The sequence below is a fragment of the Salvia hispanica genome, chromosome 2 (genome assembly GCF_023119035.1).
Source record: "Salvia hispanica cultivar TCC Black 2014 chromosome 2, UniMelb_Shisp_WGS_1.0, whole genome shotgun sequence".
Taxonomy (NCBI): Eukaryota; Viridiplantae; Streptophyta; class Magnoliopsida; order Lamiales; family Lamiaceae; genus Salvia; species Salvia hispanica.
The window spans coordinates 18,970,046-18,990,021 of record NC_062966.1 but is presented as its reverse complement, the minus strand read 5'-3'; the positions used below and the strand labels follow the sequence as shown (position 1 = coordinate 18,990,021).

At 32.9% G+C, this 19,976-nt stretch overlaps 2 protein-coding genes across 4 annotated transcripts; both read left to right on the top strand.

Annotated features, from left to right (window-relative positions):
• Positions 1 to 8,140: 8,140 nt before the first annotated feature.
• LOC125203626 (peptidyl-prolyl cis-trans isomerase CYP23) lies at positions 8,141 to 12,941 on the top strand. Of its 3 annotated transcripts, none has more exons than XR_007173406.1 (10): positions 8,141 to 8,334; positions 9,115 to 9,228; positions 9,311 to 9,459; positions 9,842 to 9,914; positions 10,013 to 10,102; positions 10,628 to 10,667; positions 11,311 to 11,393; positions 11,481 to 11,544; positions 12,322 to 12,386; positions 12,595 to 12,941. XR_007173406.1 is itself a non-coding variant. In XM_048102013.1 (8 exons), the coding sequence occupies exons 1-8, from the start codon at positions 8,215 to 8,217 to the stop codon at positions 11,499 to 11,501; spliced, it is 690 nt and encodes a 229-aa protein (XP_047957970.1). In that variant the 5' UTR covers positions 8,142 to 8,214; the 3' UTR covers positions 11,502 to 11,724. The 3 variants fall into 3 exon arrangements, 1 of the variants encoding a protein (XP_047957970.1); XR_007173407.1 differs by having other exon boundaries at positions 12,319 to 12,386; XM_048102013.1 differs by lacking the exons at positions 12,322 to 12,386; positions 12,595 to 12,941 and having other exon boundaries at positions 8,142 to 8,334; positions 11,481 to 11,724.
• A 5,694-nt stretch (positions 12,942 to 18,635) lies between these two features.
• LOC125204620 (transcription factor PRE6) lies at positions 18,636 to 19,667 on the top strand. Its single transcript, XM_048103328.1, has 2 exons — positions 18,636 to 19,095; positions 19,351 to 19,667. Exons 1-2 carry the CDS (start codon positions 18,970 to 18,972, stop codon positions 19,501 to 19,503), a joined length of 279 nt encoding a protein of 92 aa, XP_047959285.1. The 5' UTR covers positions 18,636 to 18,969; the 3' UTR covers positions 19,504 to 19,667.
• The last annotated feature ends 309 nt before the right edge of the window (positions 19,668 to 19,976 follow it).

Here is a 19,976-nt window from a genome sequence, read left to right as displayed (position 1 = left end):
GTTCTATTTTGTTAAATAAAAGTAGTATTGTGTTTAATATTCCAAATAGATATGCCAACATGACATGCCACTTATAAGAGTTCTCCAAATAGGATTCAAAATGCCATATAAGCAGTCGGATTTTACTCTTGACCCGCCGTGGGAGATACCACACCAATCTAAAAGTTCATGATTTATGGTACTAATTTAAAATTCATGAGAAAAACCAAAATTTGTGCAAAGTTCATGATATTAGGGACCAATTTCCCAATATTTTTTGTCATTTTATAAATTAGTCAAATAAGTACAATTCAAACACGTTAAGAAACAATTAATACCAGTCCCGACGCACTTTATGTATTAGAAGAAAATTCTTGCATAAATAAATATTGATATAACGTAATGCCTTTGTTGCGTGTGGACATATTACTACAAGAAATACTGTATTCATATTTCATGATTTCAACCGGGAATTACTTCACCATAGGTAATAACTACACATTCAAATGAATTAATAGAATGGAATAATATTATCATTGCGTGGATTCATTGTTGTTTATAATTTCTTAGACTAATAAGTTTCTATGGAGAATATCTACTCTGATTCTCCAATTTAGTGTACTTAACCTTATGCACAACTATTCACAAAAAAACAATTAAAATTCGATTCACTTGACCTTATGTATTAGAAGACAGTATACTATTTTTCTTCACTCATGAGTACCTAATTTTGAAATATGTTTCATCTATCATATGATCTGTAAATTATTCCATGCGCACCCTGAATTATGGCTACTGATCTCGTTATATATAGTCAATCATAATAATTAAAAGATATCACAGTAGCCATGCATATTAATTCTAGAAAGTACTAGAATATGGTTCTTAAAGAATATATATATATATATGCAACATATTCACCAACAAAAGAAATTAAAGAATATAATGTAGCAATACCAAAGTGTGATGACTGTGCAGTATATATGATCCATTATCACTCAGATTTTAAGTCCTCCCCCATTTCCCAGGAATAAAAAAGTTGTACTTTCACTCTCACTAAGATTTATCTTCATTTATTCCAATAAAAAGATAGGTACGTAGCATATCTGTGCAGATGCAACTATGAATGGTTCCAAGTCAAGATCCATGGTTTTTTGAGATGATGTAAAAGGAGAATAAATGGATAATCCATCTCATATTTAAGCATCTTCTAACTTTTACTTTCTCGTGATAAATTGGGAATTGATGCTAAATTTTGCATAATGTTGAAACAAACCCCTAATAATGGAGGAAAAAGGTTGGATCGAACAAAAAAAGGTACTTCTACTAGATAATTATTTTTTATTGATTTGAAGTTTCACTCGATTGCAATATCTCACAAATGGTATGTACATGTTAGTATGTGGTAAGTTTTCTCACAACTCATTCTCATCGTAGTAGTTAAGGTATTGTTAAATACAGTGGCGGAACTAAGAATTTAATCATGGAGGATTCAAATTATTGTTAAAATTTGTTGAGTTGTTTAAATGTCTACGACACGGAAACAACTCGAACAAAAGTAATAGAGTTGATACACGCGAGAGATAGATAATGAGATAAATAATTAGAGGATGAGTGATGCACGCGAGAGATGGATGATGAGATAAATAATTAGAGGATGAGTAAATGAAATTTGAGATACATTCACCAAAGATATTGTGGGCGACAATTAAGAAAGCGTATCCGTAGGTATATGATCTGGTTTTGTCTTGCATAAGTCGCTTGATCGACGCTTGGTAGGCGCATTTCTGAAATTCTTTTGTCCCCGTTCTTTGATCTATTGTGTTTTTTACCTTTTTTTACTACCAGTCTACCACTGCATTAAAAAATGTAATGCTTTGATTAGGTCTTGATAAATATTTGTTTCTTAATCAATGTAGGTTAGCATTGAGCATACGGTATTGATTATGCATTACTTTGACTTATCAAATGGTGCGGGTTTTTCGTAACCCAATGATCCTGATATATTGGGTTGGTGATCAATATCTAGCGGTGCTAGGATTGCTATTGTGTTGAATCGTGCGCGAGGTGAGTCTCGTTTGATAATGTCCTCAAGAGGAGCGCGAAACAAGGTTTTATTATTCGGAACCTAGCTAGTTGGAGTTTGATTACTCTATGAATAATAAATAAGCGTTTCATGCTAAGTCTACTCTTGGAATTAATAAGAAGTTAATTAATTAAGTCCATAGCAGACATTAATTAATTAATGGACATTTTTATCTTAAGCGCGGGAAATGAAAGTTAAAACAGAAACCCGGATTACTTATAATTTCGGATTTGGATGTGGAGAGTTCAATATTACTTCGTAGTGGCTGCTCGTAATATTCCAATTAAAGCTTATATTATACTGTGGGTTCAATTTAATTAGTAAAAAGTAAATTGGATGAGCCCATATCCAAAACCTTCCATAGATCCCTGTCTGAGTTCAAAAGGAACTTAATATAAATAGGAAAATAAATGAGACAAAAATCACAAGTTTCAATACTCATAATTTTCGCCCCCCATATAGCAGAGGAGTTCGAATTTTTGTCCTATTCTAAAAAGGATTTCTTCTGTCTTCTTTATTTAAACCCTAGTATTCTGGTGAGATCAGCCCACACTGATGTCGGAGTACAGTTCGGGAACCAGAGAGAAGATCTGTGGTCTAGTATTCGAAGCGTCACGTGGAGAAGCTGCTAGCCATCTTCAATTCTTTGGAGAATTAATTAGGTATTATTTCTGCTCCGTAGAAAAGCATGTTTTAGGTTTCAATATTCTTAAAGCATGATTAATTCAAGTTATGAGCATGATACATGTGAGAATGACGCGAATAGATTTTGTCTAAATAATCAGCTAAATAGATCTGATTATTATGTGATTTATTTGTGCGATTAATAATTGTTAAATTATGTTAATCCGTCGCACCGTTTCCCCTGTCAGTTCCTTCACATTCCATTATTTTTTTTCACCAACTTTTCTTTATATTTCTTAATACTCGTGCCGAACTCAACCGGGACTCCTAAAGTGGGACAGAGGGAGTATTAAAGAAAAAATAATTAATCAATTCTGAATCTCCCAATTGATAATATTTATCGTACTCCCAAACCGAAAATTCTGGATCTATCACTGTCCGTACTCCATAGGCAAGCACAGAGAAATATTTAAGCAATTATAGCAAATTTATCACAAACTATATAAATATTTACACCAAAGATAATGTGGGCAACAATTTTCGGATGCTCTTAATAGTAGAATTTCCGATACTCGTAGCCGATGGTAGGATCAGTGGATCCCGTGCGACCCAACTCCATCCATCCCTGATTGTAGTTGCATTATTATGTGTACGTATATACGTGCTAGTACAATGAGCACATCTCCGTCCCTTAAATATTGTCATAGTTTGATCGGCACGGATTTCAAGAAATGTAATGAAAAATGAACTGAAAAAGTTGGTAGGATGTGGGTCCTACTTTTAAAGTATTAGTTTTTTTATAATAAAATGTGAGTGAGAATGTCAGTGGAATGTGGGATCCACTACTAAAAATAGTAAAAAAGTGAAATGTGACAAATTTTGTGACACGGACGATAATGGAAAAATGTGACAAAATTTCAGGGACGGAGGGATTATTCATATATTCCTACACGACTACACGCTAAACCAATTTGTGGTATACTGTATTGACGAGAGTCCATAAGTCTTTTTGTTAAGAGTGAACTACATAAATGATACCTTATCTTTCACTTTTGCACATAAATGGTACCTGATCTTTATTTTATATCGTTTTCAGTACCTATAAATCACATTTTTGGTACCTGGTACAATTTTCACCCCAAAATACCCTTTAAACAAATTCATTTTTCCACTTGTGTCATAAAGGATATTTTGGGCATTGACGAAACTAGTACTAAAAGTGATATTATAATGTCTTTTCTCGTTCTCCTCACCCTTTATACTATTATTATTAATCAATATTAATATTATTATTTTGATGTTATAAATTAATAATTAATTTATTTTTTTAATATCATTTAAATATACTTAATCATAATTATAGCTATAAGTATATTTAATTATTATAATAATATTATTTTTATAATAGCAATAATTAATAGGAATTAATAAATAATAATTATTATATATTAAATTAATAACTAATCAATATAGTCCTAATCAAAATTTAAAATTGTGAATTATATTCGTAATGATATAGAGTTGAATATTTTTAGTTAGGTGTTTCAACCCTAAAATAAGTATAAATAATATAATTTAAAATATTAAATTGATTTAATTACTTTTATAATTAATAATTTGTTATTGATTTATATCATGAATGCAATTAGATGTAGGTATAAAACACTAAAAAGAAAGAAGATAGAGAAAAGAAAAAAGAGAAAGCATAAACTAAGGAGAAAAAAGAAAGAAGAAAGGAAGTTAAAATACTAAAAAGAACGAAGAAAATGAAGAAAAATGAAAAAAGAATAAACTAAAGAAGAAAAAAAGTAATACTCCCTCCGTCCCAAGATAAGTGACCTAAAACTTTTCGGCACGAGATTTAAGAAAATGAGGTTTTGTTAGTAAAGTGGAAAGTGAATAAAGTAAGAGAGTTAATAAAGTAGGGAGAAAAAGTAGAGTTAAGGCCACAAATGGTCCCCAACATATGACTGTTTTACCAATTTGGTCCCGAACATTATCTTTTTGATTATTTGGTCCCTCACAAATTAACTCTGACACGAATTGGTCCCAACTTGACGGAACCGTCAATAATAGATGGCGAAGCTCTGGCAACCCCTTCGCCCGCCGCCGCCCGCCGCCACGACCCCGCCGCCTGCGACGCCCACCAACGCCGCTGCCCTCTGCGCCACCTGCGACGCCAAGGGCAGTAGCTTATTACTTGGTGTTGGAGTGCAGTAGTTTAGTAGTTTCTTCTTGTATATTGTTGTGCAGTAGCTTATTACTTGGTGTTGGAGTGCAAGTGGTGGGAAGATTTCAAAATTGGGGGTTATGAGCTTTAGGTTACTGAAATGAAGAATGTTGAAATACCCAAATGGCTGGAGCCTGGAGAGGTTGCCTTTGGAGCCTGAATTTTACCCCATTGATACTGAATTCGCCGACCCAATTGCTTACATATCTAAGATAGAGGAAGAAGCGGGTCGTAGAAGGGGGAGACGAGGAGGCGGTCGTGGCGGCGGGCGAGGGGGTTGGCAGAGCTTCGCCGTCTATTATTGACGGTTCCGTCAAGTTGGGACCAATTCGGGTCAGAGTTAATTTGTGAGGGACCAAATAATCAAAAAGATAATGTTCGAGACCAAATTGGTAAAACAACCATATGTTAGGGACCATTTGTGGCCTTAACTCGAAAAAGTATAAGAGAGAATGCCAAAAAAAGAAATGGGTCACTTATCTTGGGACGTTCCAAAAAAGAATGTGAGTTACTTATCTTGGGATGAAGGGAGTAAGAAAGAAAAAAAAATCACATATTTGGTTCTATATAATTGAAATTTTCAAAAATATCTTCTATAACAAAAAAATTCACATGTTTGGTACCTAGAGTTATTTTTGTCACGAGGTAACAAAAACGATATAAAATAAAGATCAGGTACCATTTATGTGCGAAAGTGAAAAATCAGATACTATTTATATAGTTTAATCTTTTATTAAAATGTCAATTAGTATTAAAAAATTTACGCACACATATACTCCTATCAGAACTACGTGGGCTAATGGTGAACACTGAACATTTCGTTGAGGTACACACTATAATATATCCCCAATTAGAACTGTCTTGATATGACATTTACCTATTTTCATGCTTATATAAATTCAAATTGTACCTAAAAAAATGCTTTTAATGTCACCTACTCCTACTCTAACTAGTTTCCATATGTTAGAAAATGTCTCGATAATATCTTTTGGTAACTCAGAATGAAAAAAATTATTCGAATTCAAAATTGTAGAATAGTGATCGGGGACACCGTTACAGGCCATTATTTGATTGGATAGTTATCTACTTCAAATTTATGTCATTTTCTAAAAGGGAAATTTGGTATACTACTATTTTAACAAGTTAGGATAGATTTTAGACTAGGGCGACAAATTTATTTTAATGTTGTAGTTGCAGGAGCATATATTACTACTATTTCACGTAATTTGACCCAATATTTCATTTTGGACCGTCCCACATAATTTGTCATATTTCACTTTTACCATTTTTTATAGTGGACATCATATTCCACTAACTCATTCATACTCACATTTTATTATAAAACTAATACTTTAAAAGTAGGACACATATTCCACCAACCTTTTCAACTCACTTTCCATTAGATTTTTTAAAATCCGTGCCGGGTCAAAATGTCCCAAATTATATGGGACGGAGGGAGTATATGTGCAAAATTAAATGCACCAGACATTATAAATACTATTTCCGTCCTATAATTTGGAGAGGGCACAAATTTTAATGCGAAATGATAAAGTATGAGATATATAGAAAGAAAAAATGATTGAATTATTGTTAGTGAAAAATGAAACCCACCATATAATAGATAAAATACTTGCCAAATTTTTTTTTATTTTGTACGACTGACTAAAATAAAAAAAGAAGACTATTTTTATGTGACGAAACAGAAAGAGTATTAAAAAAGATTTTTTTTGCACGTTATCTCGATAGTATAAATAATACTAGAGATTATACGATTTTTTTATTTCAGTGATAAGATATGAATGATAAAATTATCAATTTATTTAAAAATTTGGTATACAATTTTTTTGACAAAAAAAATTGCTATACATGACTAGATTCATGATAAATATAATTTGGCACACACCCGATGTGACGATTATTTTATGGGCTCACACTCACACCTAATTATATGAAGATTATTTTATCACCTTATGTTACATTGATTATTTAATCATTCTCCAACCTATAATACGCAATTCCAAAAATATATTAAAAAAATATTTTGATTTTGTTTGTCCTAAAATTAATATTTTTGAACAATTTAGAAAATCAATTTTTAAAATTTAGTTATAATATTTAAATTTATTAATTCAATCTGCAATCGACCCCTAAGTGTCCATCTATAGAATATTAATAAAATTGAGAAAATCACTGCTGCTATATCCATTCATTAATTATGTGTTGGCTTTCAATTTTCATCAACGATGAAAAATTATTTAAGAATTATTGATTTAGCTAGAAAGCTCATTCACAACAAGCCTAGCTATTTATTTATAAGAATTATTGGTTCAGAAAGCTCATTCACAACAAGCCTAGCTATTAAAGTAGTTGAAAATTTGATCAGCTTGCTACTTCAAAATTATTATAGAGTAGGGATTCAAGAGGCTTGATTATTGAATGTATTTGTCATTTTGACTAAAAGTTTTTTGCACAAGAAATTGAGAATTTTCATACTACAGTATAAAATAAACTTAATTTTATATCACATGATAAAAAACTCTTTTTCTATTATTTTTAATCAAAGGTAAAATGAGGCTGCATTCCTTTTTGCAGTCAATCCTCTCATCCAGCCGTTTAATTGAAAAGCTTTCACCAGTTTTTATCCGATTTCGTCTTAGAATTTTTTATTAATCATTGCAATTATAATATTAATAATGTCCACTTTTTCTTTTTCCCCATGATATCACACTTGTGCCAAATAAAATAATGGGTTGTGAACAATAATTTTTAATGCAGTATAATGCTAATATTTTAGCATGTAAATATAAACACGGTTAAGAAAAATGTAACAAGAGTAAAATACTTTTGCCCCATTTATAATTTATTATAATGTCCCACGTTAAATTTATTCTATTTAAAGTCATCCATGACATGATGAGACATGTTGAAATGCAACAAATTTAAGAATAAACATATCACAAATATCCCACTAATGTTCAATCAACGAGAAAAGTCAAGACAATACTGATTTATTTATATTTCTTTATTAGTAATAATTTTGATAAGATGCATCACGCGTAGATGATTGATTATTCTTAGTAGTTGAGTCCAATAATATGTATTCTTTAAGGGCAACTACCTATTTGGGCTTCTAAACTTTGCGGCCCATTTATTAATCCCAATTGGGCTTGAGCAAAAATTCAATGGTTGTTCCCTATGCTTAACCTGTAGTACATTGTAAACTGTAACTGAGAACTTGGATTTGCCGGCTGAGGAACTCGAACACACAGAAGAGAGCGCCAACGTCAACGAAAAAATGAGCGGCAATCATATGATCTCGATCGTCATCGCGATGGTATGCATTGGCGTCTTCCGCGGTTCCATCACTGCAATCGCTACAGTTCCTGAATTGGGATCGGCTCGTGTCGTATTTCAGGTTAAATTTGTGGATTTTCGTTGTATCACTGATGATGATTCGAAAATCTGAGTGTTTTATTTCTTAGTTAATCATATGTAAAAATGAGATTGCTTAATTTTAATGTGGAAGGTGAATTGGAGAGTTGACATATTGGTGATTAAACGTTGATAATTTTTTTGTTCCTTGTTGATTGAGCATTTGGTCGTTTTTCGTCTTTGATTTTCCCTGCATATGTATGGATCGAGTGCAATTTTCTGTTCACGGAAATTTTGGGTTCACTGGTTCAAAATTCTAAAACATGGTCTTTCACCGGAGTGTCTCTTTTGGGGTATGTGTTGTGTTGACCTGATTTGAGTCTAGAACTTTTTGGGGAATAGATACTCAATTCTGTGTTTCGTTTTGATTTTGTAAGCATTGGTTATTTAGGGGGGGTGTGGGGTGCATTTGATGCATCTGAATTGTTTTTTGAATCATTTGTGGCACTGCGCCCGTTGTGATGTTTTTTATTTGCTGTATTTGTGTAGAGATGTTCTGTAATCACTTTCAAAATTGGGGAAATTTGCGGAGATAGGATTTGAATGCTATGAGAATTTAGATGAGAGAGCTCAAGAAATCTTTGAAATGACTTTGTACATTAGTCAATGTGCCTATATCAGTATGGGATTTTTGCGTTATTTGCTAATGCTCCATGTTTATCTAATTCGTTGGGGTTCCAAAATTAATAAATAAAGGAGCTGTCATGAGACTGGTTATTGAATCAGAGAGATGATTTGTATTTTTTCCCTGTTTGAAATGCAGACAAATTATGGGGACATAGAGTTTGGTTTCTATCACAGTGTTGCACCAAAGACAGTTGAACACATTTTCAAGCTTGTTCGATTGGGAGGTTATAACACCAACCATTTCTTCCGGGTCTGTGGACAGCTACAATATGTGAAGCTCTGGATTGTGTATTTGTGCGCGGACTTGTATAATTGTATTATGTATTGTGCAGGTAGACAAGGGGTTCGTCGCCCAAGTTGCTGATGTTGGTGGAGGAAGAACTGCTCCAATGAATGAAGTGCAGAGGTTGGAAGCTGAGAAAACTGTTGTTGGTGAATTTAGTGACGTGAAGCATGTCAGAGGTATTCTTTCTATGGGAAGGTAACTCCATCTCTTTTGGATTTATAATATGTTTTTGAGTTTTCATACTCATCTTTCTTGAAAAATTGTAAATTAACAATTTCATGAATCTCTCATGGTACTTTTTAGTCTAGTTGTCTTTGACAAGATAAATGATTAGTTATGTTGCATATTCGCTTGCATGATTTTGTTCATAATTTTCATGTCACCTCTAAGTTTTATACATTGGCTCATACTATGTGATAAGTACAGTCATTTGGTAACAGCCAGAATTTGTTTATCTGCCAAACGGCTTTGATCATGGTTTTTTTGTTCATAGACTATTAGTGCATTAAAGTATATAAACAAAATAATGCTTTTATGCAGGATAATCTTTATAACGTCTTCTTTATTCTGATTACAGATATTCGGATCCAGACAGTGCACAGTCATCATTCTCAATACTCCTCGGAGATGCTCCTCATCTTGATGGTCAGGTAAGCTGGAATGCTCTTCCCCATATATTTCTAGCTGAATAGTCTTTAGAACACTGCATTCAAAATAGTGACTGTTTTTAACTGTAATGTATCTTCAGTATGCAATATTTGGTAAAGTTACTAAGGGTGATGAAACCTTGAGCAAAATGGAGGAAGTTCCTACCCGGAAAGAAGGAATTTTTGTAATGGTATAACTCATTGTTCTCTTAAATTTGAGTTGTTTATCCTTTCTTATAATTACTTTTATTTTTTATTTTTTTAATTTACGTGGAAATATGACATTTAATTTGATTTTTAATTCTCTATTGAAGCATATTTAATATGTGTACAATATCTTGGCATGCTACTGGATAATTTTTGCATGGTAGAACTTTCCTGTTGATGTTCTCGTTCATGTTCCATTCATAGCAATACAACGACTACAGTCTACCGGCAGAATATCTATTGTGTCCAGCTGTACAATCTGCTTTCTTTGGTTTTATGAAGAGGCGTCACATGTCCGTCTATTTGTTCTAGAGTCACTTGTAACCATGTTTTCCTTCTCCATTTAAATATTTCCTAATGTGCTGACTCCACAGTTCCCAGAATGTTTTGCGGTAAAACATATTTTAACTGCAAAGTCTGTGGCTTTATTATGTTTCTTATCACATCTTCATCTATACATTGTGGTAATTTGGATTGTCAAAGTAATCTATTCCCTTTTCTTTTTCCAGCCAACTGAGCGTATCACTATTTTCTCTACGTACTACTATGGTAAGTTGTGACCTATTTTTACTCATGTGCACATGCTCATGTTTTCCCTCCTGAGAAGTTTGATTAAATATATGTGTCTAATGGAATCAACATCAAGGAAAGTACTTTTTGTTTCTTTATTAGAATAAATACCATTATTATAAGATAAATTTGTTAGTTTAACTAAAAGCCTGTAATTTTTTTTGCAAATTTATGCATGAACTTTTAGAAAATTGATACTTAGTGCCACGAAATCCTCACTGGAAACCCTGAACCTCGCCATTACTGAACAGTCATCAGCTGTTAACTCCCTGTTCTCCATCCCATTTCTTCCTTGAGTTTATTTTTTCAAATGACTCGAATTGACAATTGACATGAAAACTCAAACCCCAATGGTAAGACCTTAAGCATAGCCTCCTATATTCATGTTTCATTTATGTTGTCTATAGCTTCTACGTTGGCCTCCTGACACCACATGCACCCCAAACATGGTGCAATTCACATGGAAAAATGAAAAATCTCACCATCACCTATTGGGCCCTCTCTTGGTTTAATAAAGAAATTCCTGAAATTCCATTTAAATTATTTTAGTTAAAATTGAAAATTGCCCAAAAGTTTGTAGGAGTACTAATTTTGTTAATTAAACCTTCTTTATTTGGCTTAGATACTGAGACGGAAAGTTGTGAAGACGATAGGTTGGAATTGAAAAGGAGGATTCTGGCATCGGCTGTAGAGATTGAAAAACAGGTGAAAATTTGGATTTAATTTCACTTATCTTTTCAAGAACGTTAAATTGCTTACTCATGTTAGAGATATTTTCCATATACATTGCAGAGAATGAAGTGTTTTCCATAACATATCAAGTAATGTTGGGCCATCCTCAAGAGGCTTACATGCAGTAGGTGTTTTCTTTTTCTGTTTCACATTTTGTTGTATCTACAAAGTCATATCTTCTGTTCCCAAAAGAAGCGGCATTATGTTGTACAACTTGCTCTGAATCAGATGCGATTAGCTATGACTACCCTTAACATGCTACTATTAACAATTATTATGCAAATGCAGTAATACCTTTCTCTGAGTGATTGCTATTGCATAATTTGTTGTATGATTGTGCTTCATACAGACGTCGGTGCTAGCATTGAAATGTGTTGTTGGCTAAAAGGTCACTGATTGTTTATTTTGAAATGGCCCTCTAGGTGAATATAATAATGATTATAAATAAATAATTACTATTATTCTTGATGTTACTTGTCTTTCATTCTTTATATTATCATATAAAACAATGGGGATATTGTGTCTCCAATAGAATTTTAAATAAACTGCAACTCATGCTATTATTTATTGAGATCCAAGAAGAAAATGGTGCCCTCTTATTTGAGTTGAGTTGGGTTGGTTCAACAGAACATCATATCCATTAATGCAGTCAAACAAGAGGCTGCTCCAGATGCAGAATGTATCTAGAAGTTAGGGAAAAAACACATCACATGATATAACTAACTCTGGGGGCATTGCCCTCTGTACGTTGTGTGAATTTTGTCTGCGGTAGTTGGGGATGGTGGTTTTGCTAGGGTGGTCCATATTTCCACGTTGATTATAGTTATGTTAATAGCTACATGGGTTGTTGGATCTATTGACTATATTGTGTTTGCAAATTGTATGGAACATGAAAAAGCAGCAGCAATACGGCAACGCAAGAACGTGACACTGCCGGCTAGTTTCGTTCACACACTCCTTCCCCAGGTATGGCTGACTTTAAATGAAATGTATATTTATATATATATATATATATATATATATATATTTCTGCACAGTAGAAGTAGTTCTTTACACGCTGTTAGCACAAGTTGTTCGATAACATGTGTTTGTGTCATTGTGTGTGTGTGCCTGTGCGTGCCTGTGACAGACATTTTTATGGTTTTGAAGTGTTGATCTCTAACCTTGTCTATAGGTAAGACCACAATGTAAATGTTTGTGGTGTGTGCCTTATGTCAGCCTTTGTAAGCAGAAAAAATGGTGGAAATATTGTTATATAGGAGGATATTAATGCAATATATGTGGGTGAAGACCTCCAACATTGTGAGTAGCCTTGTCAAGCTCTTTGACGACACTTATTTGAATCGACTAAACATGATATGACCGGCGGCCGGGCCCATGGCATGTTGAAACTTTTTCAAGTTGACATTTTGTGCCGGATCTGTGTGTATATCTAGATAAGAATGGTGATATATACTGCATTTATACATATATGATTGTGTGCTTAGTGTTGATTATAAAAGAGTTAAGAGTCTTCTTCTAGATGGAGGAAACATTTCATGTGCGGCTGGACAAATCCTACATAACATTTCACTATCACACAATCAACCATTTCTTTATTTTGATTTTGCTGATGTTTAAATTGCTTCAACTAGTTTAAATTTAGAAAGTAGACTGACCCCTTAAATTGACACTGAAGAATATCAACGCAAAATATATGTCATGGAAACGTATGATGTTTTCTTTCTTTCTTTCTCCCAAAAAAGAAATTATTATTAGAAATTTGTTGCATACTTCCAGTGTCATAAATGGAAGCAGCCGCTAGATTCCTGCAAACATTAAATAAGGGCATGTTAGGTTAGGTAAGGTAGTTTTTCATCGTTCCACGAATCTCTAACAATAAAATTGGATGGCATTATCTGGGACACATGAGAGAAATGAAATATGGGTCTTTTCTAAATTAAAAAAGAGTAGTGATAAACGTACGTATACGTACGTACATAACCGAACTTTTTTAAACATTTTACATTGAAAATCATTTTATAAACATTAGTTGATTTAAAATAAATTTCATACTAATCATTTTGCAACACTTCAAGAAAGATTTAAAATTTATACTTAAATATTTGTATATTTAATAAAATATATATTTTCTACTAAATATTGTATATTAATTCAAATCATAGTCGAAATCATGCTACGATTCGACATAAAATTTCTATATCACTTCTTTGTTATTGCTACATATATTACAATAAATAACAAAATTAATTTTTAATTAAATTCACTTAAATCTAAATTTTTTAAAAATATTATGTACATGTACAATTATGTACGTTTATCTTTTCCCATATGGTCTCACCGTTTAAACCGTTTAAGTAATTAACATTTAGAACCCATCTTTTTTATTTTTGGGAATAAAATATCCTGTAAAAAATTTCGAAGATTGGAATATCGAGGTGACAGTTGAAATTCTAAGTCGATTATCCAAATCACACGCTGATTACCCAAAATTATGCTTACATCGATTACTCAATCGACGTGTGATTTTGGATGTCACGTCGATATTTCGATCGCCAAATTTTTTTCAAAGGATAATTTATTCCCAAAAATGAAATAATGGGTAGTAAATGATAAACGGAGATACAATTTTGGGTAAACGTCACAAACGATGAGACAAAATCAACCATTTGCCCGAAAAACTAGTCCGATATATCCTTTGTGTGTGCCAATGTAGTCTTATCTTTTTAATACGGATCAAAATATTGTACAAACTTGTTTTCATAGAAACTTTAAAGATAATCTTTGCATTGGCTTCATTAATGAATGGCTCAACCTCACGCAATCCTTCTTTTAATAATGACTCAAGATCTCCAAATCAATCAATAGAAAAATAGCAAAAAACGTTTACTTTTGACACACGAAAGGAAAAATCATTTTCTCTGATCAAAGAGCAACATACGACACTGGCGAATCAACGACCTCCTTAGGTGGGTGAGTTTCGACCCCAGAACTTCTGTTTCCTAGATACGTCATTATAGACGCACTCAGGGACGGAGCAAGAAATTCTATATTGATGGGGCAAAAATACACATGAAGATATTTTAAGGATCACAGAAGGCGTAAATATAAGAGATATTTCCAAAATTTTAAAATTATGATCAAAATAGTACTCCATAAATGATTTTTTTTTTAAGGTGGGGCATTTGCCCTTGTGGGTCTTATATAGATCCGTCCCTGGACGCACTAATCCTGAATGCTTGGAGGCTGGAGCTGCTTTACATGTCATAAGACATGCATGAAATTCTTTCGCAAGCCACGTTACATGTTAAGCTAACTAATAGCACCAAAAGATTGTAAGTCAATTTTCACATGCATAAGTAATTAATTGTGCGTCCAGATTAAATTAAATTTCATGTAGTCACCCTTACTCCAAATTTATATCCGACCAGCATTTTCTATATTGTTCAACATGGGTTGTAAAAAGAGAAATTTTCCTAGTAAAAGTTTGGAATTTACTACTATATGCTAGTGAAAGTAGAAAAATAACCACCCAAATATTTTTCTAAAATTTTAGGGCCCAGTGCCCCCCATCGCTCAATTGTCCTACATACATCTCTGTCCCCTATGTGGTCACGTCTATTCATGAAACTTAGATAACAAAAAATTGGAGTATATATGATACTCTCATCCATAATTAATTAGGGCGGCGTTAAACTTTATAAACATTATTAACAGAATTATACTTTTGTATGTAAAAATAGGATTACTACAAATTAAATATGGAAACGAGACGAGAAATGTGAACCAAGAGATCACAAAAGGTTGCAAGAATACAGTAGGCAAAGAGCACCGCAAACGGAAAAAATAAGGTAATTAAGACTAGTTAATCATGCGTGACATTATCTCGATACTAAGTTGTAAGTCGAAACTACTAATCCACCTATCTTATTATACATATATAATGTGATAGTACTATATTTTTAGAAAAAAGATACTCTCTCTGTCCCTGAAAAGTATGAACTAGTATTTCCTTTTTAGTCCGTCTTAGAAAAGTATGAATTTTCTAATTTTAGAAACTTCTTTCTCTCTAATGAGGTGAGACTGATCATTCTCCATTAACAATACTTTAAAAACTTTTTCTTTCCACCTCTCTCTTACTTTTCCAATATATTATGCATTAAAATATGTGTCGTACTTTTTGGGGATGGAGTAGTTATAATTATATATGGAATAATCTTATATACCTTGTGAAGAGTGCAAGTTGGCCTAACTTTCCGTACTTAGATGTGAGTTGAATATATTAACAAGAGATTTGCTGAGAGGTATCTTTGGGCAACTAGATCATGTGCATGGTGGCCGTACTGTATTGCATGGTTTTTCTCTGTACAATTACAATTATATTGAATAATTAAGACTACTTGTTACTTATAATATAAGTACGCCAAAAACCACCAACTGTGCCAGTTGTTTGTATGCATTTAGCGCCAAGAAATTAAACTGATTGGCAAATAATTTTTGTGGCGTTCTACATAAGAAAATAAGTGTGTATAAATTTTTCTTATACTCAATTATATCATATATAAAATGTTTAGATTTTTGTATCCATTTGTGGCCACTATTTTCTTAAAATTCAGCAACGTAAGTAGATGTATAGATTAGAGAATAAAATCTCCATTGTTCACCGACATCATATATAGTAGTATATGCTTTCAACAATACCATTATACTCTTTCACGTGACAATGAAGTAGTACTGTTAAATATAGTCTAATCAATCAAGGTAAACATTACATTATATTTTGTGTGTGTGGGATAGCTATGATTATTAATTATGCCATAATTACCCCATCAAAATACACGTTCCATATGGGGCCATATATATGATTACCGAAAAAGGTTTTCTTGTGTTTAATACTCTCTTAAGTCTTAACCCTACAATATACACATTAGTAGTAGTATTATTTTTGTGTGCGTGTATGTGAATGTATTTTTTTCTTTTCCTCATCAAAATTTGATGTGGCCCCTCGGCGGTGTGGATTATATAGCAATATTGAAGCAGAAGAAGAAGAAAATAAACCTTGATAGATCTTGTCAGGGTGAATTGGTCAAACAAAAGAAAATTATAACCCTATTTGTATCAAACAAATTTATATATAGTGAGGACATGACTTGACAAAATCAAACTTCTTTTACCTTTTTCCAAAGCATCCTATTTAAAATCCCCGATGTGGTAAATTAGTGGGTTCAAAACATTAATTATAACATTATCAGGTGGACTTATTATTGCCAAGATATTAAAACCACTAAAAATACTTCATCCGATCCCCATTAAATATTTCATATTTTCTTATTTACACGGTATCCAATAAATGTCTCATTTCACTTTTATATTTTTTGCTAGCGGACCCTACATTCTACTAACTCATTTTCACTCACATTTTTATTATAAAACTAATATATAAAAGTAGGATTTATATTGCACTAACTTTTCCCACCTGTTAATTTTACTAACAAAGTGAAACAATTTTTTAAAACCTGCATCGGCCTAATATAAGACATTTAATGGGGGCCGAAGGGAGTTTTAGCAGACATACATGGACTCTCATGAGTTCATACATACTAGTTTGTCATTGAAGGTTAACAATTACGTTGTGGTTTATATAATTCAGAATTTTTATTCAGGATTTATATTATTAATAACATTAATATGCCGCGTAGGAACCTACGTGGTAAAAGAGTACTAATATTGGGAAGCACATTAATAAGCACTTCCTGAAATAAAAAATTAATAAGAGGTCGATATTATTATATACAAATAACATAAACAGGAGTTGCAAACTCTGCTGCTCAAACTCCGAAGGTGTCTGAGAAAATCAAGAACATGGGCACGAATCTCGCCGGAAAATACTGCTTCATATCCCCCTCACGTGCCCATCTCTCAAGATTCTACCACTTCAACTACATATTTTATTTATTCTTGATTATCAATTTAGATCTTGTTTCTTAATATGTCCAACACTTTTAATTACCCAAGTTCTTGCATAAGTTAAAGAAAACCCATAAAATATTTGAAAAGTCGGATCTTTTGATTAACAAACATTAATATTGGGTTTTCATTTTTTTTTTGCGTGTGAAGTAAATCTCACACTATTACTTTGAAATTTTAGATAAATTCAATTGTCTTATTACAGTTACCCCATCGACGACGACACTTTGTTTTGTCTTTACTGATGCAATTTAATAAAGGTAGCGTCATTAAAAGTTCAAGCTAGAGAATATAATTACTTAAAAAGTGTAGTGTAATGTGTAATTAATTAGTTGTATGAGTAATTGAGTCAAATGTAAAGCAGAGTTTACTAGACACCACGTGTTTGATCTGACCCAAAAATCTTGATCAATGTGCATGTAATCTAATGATATTATGATACCTAGTGGTCAACATTCAACAAATTTGAAGCTTATGATATATAATATATACTTCAAATTTAATACTCCTCTATATATGTTGGTGAAAATTTCTTTTACTAGCTAGATATAGGCAGATCGAATCTTGCGTCTTGTTTCAAATCAAGAGTTTCTGTTCTAATTAAAAATGTTTCTTTCGTTTGATTATAATTTGACCAGTATAGTTTTGTATTTTTTAAAAATGGAGCTGATTCATAAATATCAGGTCATGACTCAATCAGTTTGCTAATTTATAAATATATTCAATATCAGGAACTGATATAATGTATTCTCTTCGTCCCTATGTAGTAGAGACGTTTTTTTTGCACGAGAGTTAAGAAATTGTGTTTAAAGTGAGTTAAGTGAAGGAAGAATAAAGTAGGAAATGGAAAAGGTAGAGGGATGAAAAGAGAATGAAGTAAGAGAAAAGAAAAGTTGGTGTTTTTTACCAAAATAGGAAATGACTCAGCTACAGTGGGACAACCAAAAATGGAATACGACTCAGCTACAGAGAGACGGAGAGAGTATCAGAGAACCGAGTTCTCAATAGAACCGCCTTTTCAAAAAATCACAAGTCCTATATGTATGTATATTTGGTAGTATGAGTAGACAAGGATATAAATAATAGTGTAAGTTGTTGCGCTTAAATATAAAAATGAGAAGAGATAATAAGATAACATGGGCTTGCGTGCTTAGACTGACACAAAATGGCCCGCAAACTTGTGATAAACAAGCAAAATTTGGCTTAACCCTTAACCCCATTTTGGCTCCTTGGGGAACATATGGACTAGGACAGTATGGCCTCTCTCTCTCTCTCTATCTCTCTCAACACATTGAGTAGTAGTAGTAGTAGTAATTGATTTGAGAGAGTTTTAAATTTTCCAACTTCAGATTGATCTCTATTTAAAAAGAGGCATAGCCCACTGCTTTCTCCCATGCACTTGTCTTCATCACCTCCAACACAACTCCTTGTGTGTTTTCTTCCATTTCTTATCCCTCCCTCCCACCTTCATTTAACTCACTCACCTATATATACCTAGCTAGGGTTCCACTAAAACAAAAGAAAACAAAAACCTCTCCAAATTTGATCATCAATTTCTTAGATCAATTCAATCCTACCTACAATGTCGAGCAGGAGATCGCGTTCCAGACAGTCGGGAGCCTCCCGAATCAGTGACGAACAGATTGTCGATCTCGTCTCCCGACTCCAGCAGCTCATCCCCGAGATCCGCAACAGACGCTCCGACAAGGTAACAACCTTAATATTTCAACCCAGAAGTATCATATTCTATTTCTCTTGTTTCTTCCATTCACTTTTTATTTTTTTAAATTTCTGTGGCCTTGCTTTCATTCATTAGGGATAAGCAGTTTGGTCCACATTTTCTTCATTTATTGCACAATTAGTTATGTGGGACTCCAATGTTCCCCATACCTCCACACACACACAAACAATCTTGACAAAATTAGGCTAATTAATTAGTTAGTTTAATTATTGGTTTGGGCAGGTTTCTGCTTCGAAGGTGTTGCAGGAGACTTGCAACTACATAAGGAGCTTGCACAGAGAGGTGGATGATCTCAGCGATCGACTATCCGAGCTGCTCGAGTCCACGGACAGCGATAGCGCTCAAGCAGCCATAATTAGGAGCTTGTTAATGTGATGATTAATTAATAAATATGTTAATTACGCCTTTTTCTTTTGCTCCTTTGCTGTCTAGGGTTTGGTCACTATGTAAGGCCGACTTAGAACTTTTCCCATCTCCTATAGCTATTTGGGTGCTATGCCTAATTAGTTATATATATATAAATATTATTATTGCGTTTAGACTACTTTATTAATTCGATCCCTTTTTTGTCAAGTCCTACTTTTTATATAAATATAAGTTGAGATTATAAAAAGGGTCTCTTATCCAGTTCCCAGCTTATGGCTTAATATGCCTTTGTTTTATTAAATTTTGGTATTGATAAATTGATGGCTAGGAGCTACATTATTTATATGCTTTTCAAATGATGCTAATGTGTAATACCTAATGCTTTTCAAGAACTTTACTGCTGTAGTAATGTACTAACATATGTATAGTGACATATTAGTAATTTATTCCACCTATCTCGTACGGACGTGCATAAAAAATTA